Source organism: Vombatus ursinus, unplaced genomic scaffold, assembly GCF_900497805.2.
Source record: "Vombatus ursinus unplaced genomic scaffold, bare-nosed wombat genome assembly UNPS02014807.1, whole genome shotgun sequence".
NCBI lineage: Eukaryota > Metazoa > Chordata > Mammalia > Diprotodontia > Vombatidae > Vombatus > Vombatus ursinus.
Window position 1 is genome coordinate 60,927,005 of NW_020954585.1, and position 15,382 is coordinate 60,942,386.

General features: G+C 39.2%; 1 protein-coding gene across 1 annotated transcript in view; it reads right to left on the reverse strand.

Moving 5' to 3' along the window:
- LOC114052308 (von Willebrand factor A domain-containing protein 3A-like) overlaps positions 1 to 15,382 on the reverse strand; it is a 64,776-nt gene that overhangs the window by 4,471 nt on the left and 44,923 nt on the right. Inside the window, 9 exon segments of the mRNA XM_027874857.1 lie at positions 1,664 to 1,833; positions 2,086 to 2,230; positions 3,356 to 3,497; positions 4,784 to 4,892; positions 6,623 to 6,775; positions 10,394 to 10,491; positions 12,270 to 12,380; positions 12,837 to 12,927; positions 14,934 to 15,086. Coding sequence (XP_027730658.1) covers positions 1,664 to 1,833; positions 2,086 to 2,230; positions 3,356 to 3,497; positions 4,784 to 4,892; positions 6,623 to 6,775; positions 10,394 to 10,491; positions 12,270 to 12,380; positions 12,837 to 12,927; positions 14,934 to 15,086 — 1,172 coding nt within the window.

Below are 15,382 nucleotides of genomic sequence, written 5' to 3' on the forward strand. Positions count from 1 at the left end.
AATCTATTTACTCTCCTGGGGAAAATAAATAGACTCAAAATTCATGACCCACTGATGGAAGATCAATCACCATGCCATTTTTGTGTATGTAACCTGGGCTTCAAAGCCCATTTGCACGAGATTCTCCTCATTGGTGGAGATTGATTATATTCAGTGCTCCATGAAAGGGAGAGTTGGCAAGAGCTTGAGAGAAGAGACATCCTGATCTTCTGGTTTTAAGCTTTAAGAAAGAAGATAGATGGTTTTAGATTCTCTTTAGGTCCCTACAGGAAGAGAATTCTCTGGGAAAAAGCAGACAGGTAGAGAAGCTGGCATTTCCATCATGTCAGTTTCTTCCTACTGTAGCAATCTGCCTTCTAAATATTATAAGTCTAAGGGAAATAATTTTTAGGTCCCAGCTGAGTTCCCGATCAATATCCTTTAATAGAAAAGGACTATCTCAAGCTATACATCCAAGACTTCACTTCTTTCCCCCGTAATACCAGTTTCACAATGAACATACATAGCAAATAGCAACCCTATTTATCCAAGCTAATAGCAAACAAGTCAGAGAAGACACAGATGAGAATATATGCCATACAATATAGAGAGTGAATGAACTTTCCCATTGGGCGTGAGGTACCTCAGCTCAACCAAGAGAGAGAGGCTCAGGTCTCATTCAAGGGGGAAATTCCATAAAGTCTTCAAGATGATAAGCTGGAGATTGGCACATGACTGCTATGCTGGCTCCTCTATTATGTCAGATTCTTTCTAAAGTATTTCTCCCTTTTAGGGACCTGAAGAGAATCTGCAGCCCTTCAGCCACTAAAAGTGATTTTCCAGATACACAAGTCTGATCATGTCACCTCCCTACATGGTAAACTCCAGTAACTCCCTATTACTTCTAGGAGCAAATACAAAATGTTCTTTTTGGCATTCAAAGTCCTTCATAACCTAGCCTCTTTTTACCTTTCCAATCTTCTTACATCTTACTCCCTGCCACATACTCTTGGATTCATTGACGCTGACCTTCTGGCTATTCCGTGAACAAGGCACTCTATATCTTGGCTATAGGCATTTTGTCTCACATGCCTGGAATGCTCTCTTTCCCCTGCTCTGATTCCTGACCTTCCTAACTAAAATTCCTTCTTTTACTAGAAGTCTTCCTGCACCCCTCATAATTCTAGTGCCTTACCTCTTGTTAATTTTTTCCTATTATCTTAAATATAGCTTTTTTAATATGTTTATTTACATGCATTTGAATATATTTATTTGCATATCTATCTATCAATATCTATCTATCTATTAGATTGTAAGCTCCTTGAGGGCAGGGACTGTCTTTTGTCTCTTTTTGTATCTCCAGCACTTGGCACAGTACCTGACACTTAGGCACTTAATAAATGCTTATTGATTAATTAATTGGCTTACATATACAAAGGATCCTCAGTTGGGTAGGTTAGGTGTTAGATGTAGTTAGTGTGTGTTAAAAATATTACCAAAGGTACCCTAACATGATAATTGGAAAAGTCGATGAAAATTTGGAAAAATTAATCAATCTCCTTGAGTACCCATAAGTAGGACCTACCAGGGAAGGTTTTGTCTATATACTTCAGAGAGTTCAAAACTAAATCATGTTGTAAATGATTACAAACTTTTTTTAAATACGAGGTTCCTGCTTTTTTACCTTGTCTCCTGATCCATTTTAGATGAGTAGTTAAAAGAAATGGAATGTACTTTAATATTTTTTTTCTTCCTGAGCTTTTCAACTTCATTTAGAATAAGACTGCAGTTCAAGTCCAACTTTCCATCAGTCAGAAGATACAGTCCTTTTACATCTTGAAAAGTGAAAGCTTTCTGAAAAAAAGCACAATGAGGTTTAGAGAGCTAAAGGGTCCAAGGCCCACCACCATCATTAAGAATGGGTTAGAACTCAAGAGTTCAACAGTTATCTACATTTTGTTCCCAGAGACTTGTCATTGAGTACCAAAGTACTGCCCAGTCATCCCAACATATCTCAGGACTCTCTTTTTCTGTTTCCATTCCTTTGGGGGCAAGGGCCAGGAGTTAGGGGAGGAGGGAGAGGGCAGGGAAGGTGATAGAACTTGCCAATAAAGCTCTCAGGATGGAGGTACTTCCTTGAGCTTTCAGTTTGGTCACCCACTGCACAGCACTGTGGCATGCTTCATCTGTGGAATCTACCAATTTGTCTTGCCATGCATATAGGTCTTCTGCAAAACCGAGCAGGTTAAAGCTTGGGGTGAAGAGAGTGGAGCAGTGGAGGATGTAAGTTTCAGGGTGGGGGGAAGAGAGGAGGAGGGAGATGAAGAAGAAGAGGGAGAGGGAGAGAGAGACAGAGACAGAGATGGGAAGAGAAAGAGAGAGAGAAATCTTTTGGTTAGAACATAATAGACATTACTGGATGTTGGGAGGAGGTAAACAGATGGCATGACGTTGGGAAATTAGGCCTCGTTCATTTTGTGTGGGGAAAACAAAGCTTTACCTGTATTTTCTTTTTTCCCTACCTGTGTTTTCTTTTCCTTTCTTCTTTTGTTAAAGTTTTTATTGTTTTCTAGGTCAATTTTAGCTTTTGAGAAAACAAGAAAAAATTTTCCCTGGAGTGAATTAACAGAGACAAGTAGAAAGATGAGTAATAGAGATGATATTTTGGAAATTGCTTAATTTCCTAAACAGAGCTCAGTGTCAGCATTTTGCAATTCATCTAGCCCAGTGATTCTCAAAATATGGTCTCTAAGGCCCTTTTTGGCCATTCAAGTGGTCAAAACTATTTTTACAATAAAACAAAGACATTGTTTGTCTATTAAAATACTCTCCCCTTTTCCAACTACATATATGTGAGGCTAGATTTACTTCATATACTTTAATCAAAACAATATATCACAACAGATTGAATGCAGAAGCAGATTTTATTAAAGCAGTCATTAAAGAGATTTACAAAATATGTAAAGCAATGCCATGCATATATCACTAACTTTTAAAAAATAGTTTTTTCATAAAATATGTTATTTGTTAACATGTATTTTAAAATGACAATAAGTATTTTAAAATTTTTCAGTTTTAATTTCTAATATGGTGTCAATAGATGTAGCTAAAATAACAAAAGCTCTTTAGGGTTTTTAATAATTTTTAAGAGTAAGTAATAACTTTACTTGATGCCAAAAAGTTAGAGAACCTCCGCTCTGGGAATTTCAAAGGACATTTTAGAAACACTCATCTCCTTGCTTGCTTGATGAAAGTATACTAACTAGGCCATAAACTGACTATGGAGTGGTTGTTTACTGAATCACAAAATCTTTTGGCAGGAAGTTCTCTCCATCTCTAGACAGGCTTCCTTCTTCCTAGGGCTCGTTATTCTTACCTGTCACATTTTCTCAGTTGTTCCCAAATCAGCAAATTCAGTTCTTTCTTTAACTGCTGCAGATATAACCCCATGGACTCTGATAGGTCTATCATGACACAGACCTTGTTCTCCAAAATAGTGCCAAATAGTCGTCGGCTTCCTGATGAATATAGGGACCAGAAGAGGAATGAGGTATAACTTACGGTTTTTCACATAGCATATACCACAGTGCTTAGGCACGATATGTTAGCATAGTAAGTCTTCAATACATTTTTATTGATTGAGCCTTTCTCGGATGACATCCTACTTCTAAAGTTCAGGGAGGGATCTCCTTCTGGGAGACTTCTGGAGACCACTGTATTGAGAGTCTGGAGTCCTGGGTTCTGGTCTAGGCTCTGTCACAAACTAATTATGTGATGCTGGGCAAATTATGTAATGTCTCTAGGCCTCAGCTTTCTCATCTGCAAAACAAGTGGGTTGGGAAAGAAGACCTAGTTCTAATACTATGTGACTTTATGACTCCCGGATGTGTCTGGAAAGCCCACCTACAGAGAAATCCTCAGCCTTATTTTCCTTTTTGTTTTTAGTTAAAGGTTGAAGAATGTCACTGTGTGAGACTCACTATATGTACCATGTACCCTTCACAATGTATGTTTCTCCTAGCCATGGTAACCTGAGCAGGGCACACCAAAATGTACCCAGAACAAGAGGACAGAGAGAATGGGGAGAAGAAATGGGGGATGCCAGTTTGTGTGAGATTGACTGACTTTCTGAGCAGATATCCTCATTTCCCTTGACCATCATTGTACACATACGTACCCCCTTCTCTGCATCTTCACACTTATGAAAAAACAAAGAAACAGACAAACAAAAACAACTGGCCAAGTGAAGTAAGGAAATGCAAGACATCATGTTATGAAAAGAATGTCCTAGTAACACATTCTCGTATCTTGACGTACTATTAGGAGGGAATGCTTTAGAACATAGGTGTTAAACAAAGGGACAGTCTGAACATTTCTAAGGGCAGGCCAAACCAAAAGAAAATATAATTGGGAAATATTTAACAAAATAAATAAAAATACAATAAAACATTTAATGCCCTCTGTTTCCCACCATTCCACCCCCCAGTGGCTAGTTCATTTTGCATATATTCTGTATGTACTCATGAGCTCTGTGTTGTCTCCCCTGTTAGAATGTAAGCATTGTGAGGCAGGGACTGTTTCTCCTTTATCTTTTTTGCCCTGGCACATATCAGGATGCCTGGCACATAGTAAACACTTAATGTTTATTGATTGATTTAATGATTCTCATTACTTGGAAGCTAAGTCAGGAAAAGGAAAGGTTATAAAAGATCTTGGAATTAAAATTTGGGCTTTGATAACATGAGGCTGCCTCTATGCTATTATTCCCTGCTTCCCAAATACTCTTTAAGGTTGAGAAATTTACCTGTCAGCAACCACTGAATCCGTTTGATATAACACTTTTTTGCTTTCTCTGTCTGTTCCATGTACTCTTCTAAATCCTTATCCTGGCACTGCAGATGCTTTATCATGCACTAGGATGGGGAAAGCACATAAGACAAATGGAGAAATATTTCTTCTGATTCCCATCCACTACTTAAGGGAGAAGAACTGGACTTGCTATAGAGAACTTCTTGGTCCCTGAAACGTATAGTCTTATAGCGCTGCCTAGACCTGAGATGTCAAACATGAGTGCGGCTGACAACACTCAGCAGAACCAAATTAAAAATTGGGGGTGGGGCAGCTAGATGACACAGTGGATAGAGCTCCGACCTTGGAGTCAGGAGGACCTGAGTTCAAATCTGGCCTCAGACACTTGACACTTACTAGTTGTGTGACCCTGGGCAAGTCACTTAACCCTGATTGCCTTGCCCCCAAAAAAAAAGCCAAAAAAGAAAGTAATTGGGAAGTATTTACCAGAATAAATAAAAATACAATAAAAATAGGTAATATTACATTTTAAAACTAGGTCAATATGGAGCCCACAGGGATCCTTGTATGTGGTTTCAGGGGCCCCATTTCTATTTGAGTGTGACATCACCTAAAGCAGAGGTATTTTTTTATTCCGTACTTAAACACCAAAGGACATGAGTATTTCCATATACATGGTAGAACAGAAGGAGTATGTATATCAAACTGTGAATTTCTATTAGGTATAACTTGTTTTAAAGTTTATAATTCAGCAGGTAACTTTCAAAGCTATCCTGCTTGTTAGTGATTCCTGCTGCTTAAAAATATTTCAAGGAACCTCTTTTTTCTTTTGGCAACCCTATCCCCAGTGCCCTTCCCCTTTTCACCCCCCCCCCCCCCGCCACCCAATCCCACTAGACACTTTTTATTTTATTTGTGGTTAATGCTTTCCCAAACATCTGTTCAGTGTAATTTTGCTCAGAAACTAAGTCCTATATATTTCTGGAATTTACACTCTTGAATAGTACTGTGAGGATTCATGGCAAATGTTATTGTAATTAAAACAACAACATAATAGACCAATCTCAGTTCTAAAACAAAAAGTTTGATGGGAAACCAGATCACAGGAAGTGAGGGAGGCATGATTTCCACTTAGATGGATTAGATTGGACAGGAACTTACCAAAAATTCTTGGAACAACTAGGAAATATAGTGGATAGAGTGTTGGAGTTGGAGTCAGGAAGACCTAGGTTCAAATCTTGCCTTGGATATTTAGTAATCCTGGGCAAGTCACTCAACCCTCATGTGGGGATAATAATGGCACACCCTCCTAGAGGTGTCATGAGAATGGAATGAGATAAATAAAGCATTTTGTAAACCTTAAAGCACTACAAATGGTTACTTTTGACTTTTTTTTTCTAACTTTTGGTTACCTTGAGCCAGAATTATAGTTCTTTCAGATGCGATAATGTGGTTTGTAAGGGCAAAGGTGGGAGAGAATTTTTTTAAAGCTACATTTCAACTTCAATGCAGTTGTCCTCAGTTGCTGTTTTTTTTAAGCAGTCCTTTGCTTAATACATTTGGTTAAATCATTTTTCTTGAGTGTGTCTCTCAGTGCCTCTGAGGCTGATCATAACCCTTTCTCCATGCACCAGAACACAGATGTTTCTGTACTCTGAAGGACAGCCTAATTTAAGATGCCTAAAGCAATGAGTTTTAGGCCCTATCTTAGCAGCAGATAAATTAGCAATGATGAGCTACTTACCCATGCAATGTGTTCCAGCTCCCCACAACACAGCAGGCTGGTCTAAGCTGCTGCATACAGGATTTGGTGAGGTTGCAAATCAGAACTGACCTTGACTTCTGTGACTGGGAAGTAGGATAGAGTTTTGGATGAAATTTGCTTCTGTAAGGCATCTTCCATTTTCTTCTGATGAATAGAGTTTGTGCCAAACAAGAGTTTGGGCAGCTCTAGCTTCAGCTTTTTCAAGTTGCAACTCGTCAACCACTTTTAAATAAAAGAATAAAACATTATTTGAGGAATCATGTACCTGATTGGTTGACTGAATCATCACCTCCACTAAAAAACCTTAAATGTAAAATTTGCAGCAAGTTTACAGCCCGCTTGGTCATTCTTATTGGTGTTTATGTCTTAGCATTCTTATTAGATCTTAAGCTTAATGAGGGCAGGGGACTATGCCATTTTATACCCCTGAATTGACAATGTTTCATAGCTAGCAAACTTTTTTTTTAGGCAATTGGGGTTAAGTGACTTGCCCAGGGTCACACAGCTAGTAAGTGTCAAGTGTTTGGTCTGAGACCAGATTTGAACTCAGGTCCTCCTGACTTCAGGTCCGGTGCTGTATCCACTGTGCCACCTAGCTGCCCCAAACTCTTAATAATGTTTGTGGGATTGAATTGAATAGCCTGGCTATGATGTGTCAAGCTCAGAAGAAGTTTAAAAGGTTTAACAGTGTGTATATAGTATGCGTGAAGCAGCCTGTGGGTGAAGTGATTTGAACTAGCTTCTGGAAAACAAAAGCCCAAGAAACAGTGAATGAGATTTCCATATTTGAAGAACTTACAAACTGTCTGTATACCTAGACCCCAAAGAAATAAAAAAAAGAAGAAAAGCTTCTATATGTACAAAAATTTTCCATTTATTTATTTGTATAGTATAGCAAAACAAATTCCCACATTAGCTATGTCTGAAGATGTATGTCTCCTTTTGCCCTTAAAGTTCATTTCCTGTCAGTCAGGTGGGGAATATCATATTTCAATTGCATTTTTTTGGACTCCAGCTTTATCATTGCATTGATCAGAATTTTCCAGTGTTTGAAAGTTGTTTTTCTCTATAGTGTAGTTATCATTGTTTGTCTATAGAGTGTTGTTATTGTATACATTGTTCTCCTGGTTCTGCACACTTCATTCCGTGTTGATATGTAGAGGTCTTCCTAATTTTCTCTGAAATTCCATTTCATCATTTCTTATGCCACAGTAATATTTCATTAGATTCATATGCCTTAATTTGTTTAGCCTTTCCCTAATAGGAAGACACTCCCTTAGTTTTCAATTGTTGGCTACCACGAAAAGAACTGCAATATTTTTATGCATACAGATCCTTTTATTTTTTCTTTGATTCCTTTGGGGGTAGAGGCCTACTGGGATAGCTGGGTCAAATGGACAGTTTGGTAACTTTCTGGGCATAGCTCCAAATTACTTTAATGAAGTGCTGAAAGAAATAACAAAAGGGAAGCTTTCAATGAAACCTGAGAAGATATGTAAGAACTAATGCAGAGTGAAGTCAGCAGGACCAGGAGAGCAACATATGCAGTAAGAATGCTATAACGTTCCCCTATTGATAAATGGTCAAAGGATATAAACAGGCAGTTCTCAGATGAAGAAATTAAAGCCATCTATAGCTATATGAAAAAATGCTCTAAATCACTATTGATTAGAGAAATGCAAATCAAAACATCTCTGAGGTACCACATCACCCCTATCAGATTGGCCAACATAACAAAACAAAACAATGATAAATGTTGGAGAAGATGTGGGAAAATTGCAACACTAATGCATTGTTGGTGGAGTTGTGAAATGATCCAACCATTTTGGAGAGCAATTTGGAACTATGCCCAAAGGGCTATAAAAATGTGCATACCCTTTGACCCAGCAGTAGCACTTCTAGGGCTATATCCCAAGAGATCATACAAATGGGAAAAGGACTCACATGTACAAAAATATTTATAGCAATTCTTTTTGTGGTGGCAAAGAAATGGAAATTGAGAGGATGCCCGTCAATTGGGGAATGGCTGAACAAGTTGTGGTATATGAATGTAATGGAATACTATTGTGCTATAAGAAATGATGAGCAGGCGGACTTCAGAAAAATCTGGAAAGACTTGTATGTTCTGATGCTGAGTGAAGTGAGCAGGGAACATTGTACACAATAACAGCCACATTGTGTGATGACTAATATTGATAGACTTAACCCTTCTCAGCAATACAAGGATCTAAGACATCTCTAAAGGCCTCATGATGGAAAATGCTATCCACAAAGAAGAAAGAACTATGGAGTTTGAATGCAGATTGAAGCATACTATTTGCTGTTTTTTTTCTTCTGTTGTTTTGTTTCTTCTTTCTGGTGGTTCCTCCTATTGGTGCTAATTCTTACAAATTCATTGGTTCTAATTCATCACTAATGTGAAAATATGTTTAATAGGAATGTATATGTATAGCCTATATCAGATTGTGTGCCGTCTAGGGGAGGGAGGTGCAGAGGGAGGGGGAGAAAAATTTAAAACTCAGAAGCTTATGGAAGTGATTGTTGATAATTCAAAATAAATTTTTAAAAAAAGAGGGGAAGGGAGGGGAGAGTGGAGAAAAATTTGGAACTCAAAACTTTGTAAAAATGAATGCTAAAAATTGTCTTGACATGTAAATGGGAAAAATAAAATACTATTAAAATTTTTTAAAAAAGAATGCTATAACAACAAATAACTCTGAAAAATTTCACAATTCTGATCAATACAATGGCCAATCATGATTCCATAGGAATGACAATGAAGCATACTACCCATCTTCTTCTTCTTCTTCTTCTTTCTTTAAGCAATTGGGGTTAAGTGACTTGCCCGGGGTCACACAGCTAGTAAGTGTCAAGTGTTTGGTCTGAGGTCAAATTTGAACTCAGGTCCTTCTTCAGGTGCTCTATCTGCCACCTAGCTGCCCCATTACTACTCATCTTCTAACAGAAAAGTTCTAGATTCAGGGTGTAGCACAAGACACAAATTTTTTAGACGTGGCCAATGCAGGAATCTTTTGTGCTTGACTAACCTTATTTATTCCAAGGGTTTTGTTTTTCTTTTTTTCCAGTGGAGGGGAGAGGTGGGAAGGAAGAGAAATAGACTTTTGTTCATTGAAAGAAAGATTAAAGAAACCAACTCATTCGAGGAGCTTTTAAGTCTTAAGCTGTGGTCTGTGGGCCACTGGTGGACCATTCCTGGTAGAACTCCATAAATCCATGTGCATATCAAGCTTTACCACTTTTATTTTTATTTAGCCCCAATAAAATAGGTAGCAGAACAGAGTAAAATAAATAAGTAAATATAGATTCTGTGGACTAATGTCTTACATATATAGTGTTTTTATTCCCCCAGAGGTATGTAGATGCTGCTGTAATAAACGAAGTACAAATTTATTTAAAGGAATTATGCTCTCTCACATATTTTGTTAATCAATGGACACTAATAGAAGAGTTACCACAATATCATATGAAAGCCCTCAACAATTTATTAGATGTTTATAAAAGGGTCTTTATACTAAAAAAGATTAGGAGTACTGATCTAATTGACAGGATCTTGTGTCTAGCCCTTCATGACCAAATTTGGGGTTTTCTTGGCAAGAATACTGGAGTGGTTTGCCATTTCTTTCTCCAGCTCATTTTACAGACGAGGAAACTGAGGCAAACAGAGTGAAGTGAGTTGCCCAGGGCCACACAGCTAGTAAAAATCTGAAGGCTGATATGAACTCAGGTTTTCCTGACTCTAGGTCCATAGCTGCCACTACCTAGCTGCCTTGTGCTAAACCATTGTTCAGGAGATATTTATTTATATGGATAACTTAATACCTCTTCAGTTGAGGAAATATCATAGTTTTTGGGAAGCTCGATGGAAGAAACAGGTTTTTTTGTGGCCTTTATCAGTGGATTTTTCTTTTGTGCTGCATCTAGAAGAAAGACATTTACATCAAGTATAATCCCTTCTTGATACCAATTCTCAATGTCACACAACTTGGGTTTTGGTTTTTTTTGGCTAGGCAGTGGGGTTAAGTGACTTGCTTAGGGTCACACAGCTAGTAAGTATCAAATGTGTGAGGTCACATTTGAACTCAAGTCCTCCTGATTCCAGCGCTGGTGCTCTATCTACGCCACCTCCCTGCCCCTGTTTTGTTTTTTGTTTTAGGGAGATGGGGTCTTCTAATCTCATGCCCAGGCTGGAAATACAGTAGCTACTCATGTGCTGATCACAATACTGATCAGCATGGAAACTTTAACCTGCTCCATGTTCTGAGCTTTGTTGGTTCAGTCTTCTTTAAGCCCCCTCCACACCTGGCGGTTTACCATGCTGGTGAACCTTTCCCTTTGTTAATAACAAATAATGAAAAAATTGGGGTTGGTCCTTTTTTTGGTGGTTTAATCTTCTTTACCTTATTTGGACTTTAATATTTCATTGGCAGGGCTAAAATAGGAAAACATTTGGCCATTTCAGATGGGGGAAGCCATGCTGGTGAGCTTTGTCTTCTAGCTTAACTCCTACTTTCTAAATTAGGGCGACACACTATAGACTTTCAGCCCTATTATCTCTCAAGCCACCAATTTCAGCCTCCCCAGTAGCACAGACTATAGGCATGAGCTACCATGCCTAGCCTCAATTTGATTTTAAAATGTGAAGTTTGTCATTTCTTAAAGAATGATCTTAGCATTTATATAGTGCTTTAAAGTTTGCAAAGGGCTTTTATCTCATTACTATCTCATCCCATCTTTACCATAACCCTGGGATATAGGTGCTATTATTATCCCCATTTTATGGATGAGGACTCTAAGGCTGAGAAAGTTTAAGTGATTTGCTCAGGGTCACACAGCTAGAAAAGTATCTGGGGCTGGATTCAAACTTAGATCTTCCTGACTCCAAGTCCTATGTTCTATTCACAATATGATCTTTAGGCACCACCCACTAAACAGCAGAAATTCGAGCCAAGCAATGGAGACCATATGGAAATGAATCAGCTTGTGATCTTGCTGCCTTACTATTAAGTAAATCATTTAACTTGATTGGCACCATTTCACAATAACATAGACCATGTTCCCAGAGTGAACTGTTTCCACTCCCACCAGGTAGCTGTACAGTAAGAGGACCCTTTCCTAACATATGAGAGTTAAGGCAGTGGAATTCTGAAGTTTCTTTTTTTTTTATTTTTTAAGAATAAAAATGTTGTTGCTGTTTAGTCGTTTCAGACTCTTCATGACCCAATTTGGAGTTTTCTCAGCAAAGATAGTAGAGTGGTTTGCCATTTCCTTCTTCAGCTCATTTTATAGATGAGGAAACCGAGGCAAACAGGATTAAATGACTTGCCCAGAGTCACACAGCTGATAAGTATATGAGGCCAGATTTGAACTCAGGTCCTCCTGATTCCAGGACCAGTACTGTATCCACTGCCACTTAGATGCCCCTCTTTTTTTTCTTCTCATACAAATATACCTTTTTGTCTCTTTTGGATGCCTTTTCCCCCTTAGAGTATACAGTCTTTGCAAGCCCATCCCATCAATAAGTTAGTAGATGTCAAACCAAGGAAAGATTTGCTCCAGCAATATTGCTATGCAGCCTCCTGGGAAAGAAAAGACCCTTCTACTAAAGAGATATTACTTTTACAACTACCAAGTAGAAGAGGCCCTTTCAGATAGTCTTTCTTAGGGGCCCAGAATTGCATTTTAGTTACTCATTTACCTGCATCTTTCCCTTGATTAATAACAATTAAAAAAGATGTGGTTGGCCCTTTCTTTGCCGGTTTGATCTTCTTCTTTCCCTTATTTGGACCCCAGTCTTTCACTGGCTGGCCTAGAAAGGTGGAAAATTTGGCCATTTCAGATTGGGGAAGCCTTGCTGATTATCACCATGTTGTTTTCTAGCTTAATTCCTACTTGTTAAATCTCAAGCTACACTCTGAACTGGAAGACTTGGTTCTTGGTCACCACAAACCATGAAACTCTAGTTATGACTTTGAGATCCTGAGGTAATTAAAAGGTCCCTTTCTATTCACCATGACATACTCATTAGATCTGCACTGACTCTTTTGAAGTGTGCCATGTGGGTCTGATGATTTTCTGGCAAATTTAAGTCCCTCTTTGGACAGCTGGATCTGGGTCATCTGATCTGATTGATTGTATATTATGCCCAGTTTGGATTTTGTATTTAGCTGTTGCCAACAGTTTAACAGAACTGGTCCCCATGTAAATACCTCTCCTTCATTCTCCCCTATTCCCCAAACATGCTGGAGCCTGTGCCTTCTCTTACCTGATGGGATGGCTGGTTTGCTGGTGTTTGAGTGCCACGTCAGATTCTTTGTGGAGACAATCTTGTCTTTGTCAGGCTCACTCTTACTGCTCTAAAAAAAAAAAAACAAAACAGGCTAGCTGGAAAAGATGTCTTAGTCTCTAGGTTGTCTGCATCCCAGTAATATCCCAGCCCCTGACAACCTTCTTCTCAACTTAGTACTATAATCCATGCAAGGTAGAGCTTGAGAGAGGAGCCCAGGGAGAAGGGTGGGAAAAGTAGCAAGAGAGGTATGAGGACTGTAGGAAGTTTTGTTAGATTGTGTGGGACTTCAAGGCCCTTACCACACTATAACAATGGGTCCATGAAGGCAGGGAGCTTCGCAAAAAGATTGAACAGCAAATTACTAAATTGTCACCAGTAGAGGTGACCTGTTTCTACCTTTCCCACTGAGTAGAATTTTCTGGGTTTTCCCACTGGTTTGTTTGAGGAGTGTCTCACACACACTCTCTCTCTCTCTCACATACACACACACACACACACACACACACACACGCACTTATTCAACCTACGATTTGTTAAACTGAAAGGTTTTTTGTTTTGTTTTTAGTTATTAAGTGTTACTGGAAGGCAGTAGCCATTCAGCTAAAAAAACAAAACCAACTCTCAGTCCCCTCCAACATGCCAGGTGAGTAGCCCCTTCTCTGTGTACCCATATGAAAAAGGTAAGAGATCTGAAACTCTTAAGGGACGGTCCATCCCATTTAAGTCCTAAATCTACAAAAGTTTGTTACAGGCATTGATAGTCCACAGGGCTGCCACCTCAGGCCTTTGGCTCAGTAACTATTAGACAAGATGATAAGAGAAAGGTCCTGGGACTGTAGCGTTTATTATTTTTTTGTTTTAATCATCATCAAGTGTTTAGAGGGCAGGGTAGGAAAGGATAAAGCACCCTGGAATCCTGAATGAAACCCCTGAATGATGACATCTGTGCAAATGGAATTGAATATTGACTGAATGGTAGCTATATTTTTTCAGGGACAGATGCCTCTTTAAGGAAAACTACCTTGTTAGAATATTAATATCATTGTCAAACAATGAAGGGCATGTGTCTCATTGCCCTGCTTCTACTCCCAAACTCTACTACAGTCTGTCAGCTCTGGGGTCTTTTGGAAGGCCCAGGCCTCCCCCTGGGGACTCACATGTGTTAGGTAATACACATACACAAAAATACATAAACAAATCTGATACTTCTGAATAAGATACCCTTCTAATGGCCAAGATGAGGAAGTGACTTTATGTGGATTTGCCCAGGATAAAGAATAAACCATCTGCTTTTTCTCCCCTCCCTTCTTTCTCTTCAGCTATAGTCCTTCAGTCTATCCCAGCTCCTTCTGGTCCCTGGATATTCCTATAGAATAAGTCCCCTTTGCTTCAATTCCACTAAATACAATGGTGCCCATCCTAAGTGCCAACTCCATTCCCCTAGCACTGTCCTCTAAAGGCAAGCCAGGCAAACCAAATTGAATCAGGTTCAGGTTTAGATTAGTTTTGATGTCTTTTGCAGACCCAGTCTACCCGCCAGATAGCCTGAGCTGACAAGCAGTCTTCTTAGAAACTCTACTTTCCTGGAAGCAGTGGGCAGGGTGCTGCTACCCACCCTCCTCCCCCTAACTTGAGTTGTTATGGTGGCCCTTAGTAAGATGGAGATGCTGGTTATTATTTACTGGTTACCCAGTTTCCATCCTTTATCCTGGGGCCCTGGACTGTGCCCTTGGCCACAGCTGTTTCAAAATCCTTAGAATGATCAAGAGACAAGGTAAAACACACAGGTATTTGTTGTTAGGCAGCTAGATGGTATAGGGGATAACATGCTGGACCTAGAGTCAGAAAGATTCTTTTTCCTGAGTTCAAATCTGGCCTCAGACACTTACTAGCTCTGTGACCCTGGGCAAGCCACTCAACCCTGTTTGCCTCAATTCCTCCTCTGTAGAAGGAGATGGCAAACCATTCCAATATCTGCCAAGAAAATCCCAAATGGGGTAACAAAGAGTCGGACATGACTGAAAAACAACTTAACAACAACAACTCATTGTTATTAATAAAGGGGAGTCAAACCATTCTGGCCATCGAGAGTATGATGGGCTTAGGGCAGCAAAGTTTCCGAGGCTGACTTTTTCCCTTGAACACCTTTGGCTCTTCTTTGGGTACCAGTGGGCTTTCAGCCAAGCTTCCAGACTGGTTTTTGAGGGATGCTACCAGCAAAGCACACTGAAAGAGTGAAGTGTAATGTTAATGCCAACCTGTAGTCTGATCTAAATATATTAAGGGCAAGTTCAATTCATGGACAGTGGTGGTGGTGAAGCTTCATTAAATTATTAGAATGACAGGCCTTACAAGCCCTATTGAAAGTAATGGGACCTTTAGGAACTTTTTGAAAGTGGGCCCCCTAGGTCCTTCCTTTAGAATCTTGGACTGCCTTGTGGCCACTGCTTAGTATTAATCATAGCAGTCTTGTTTTTTCCCAAATGGAGCATAGATAGCAACCTTGGCTTCTATAACTTCAT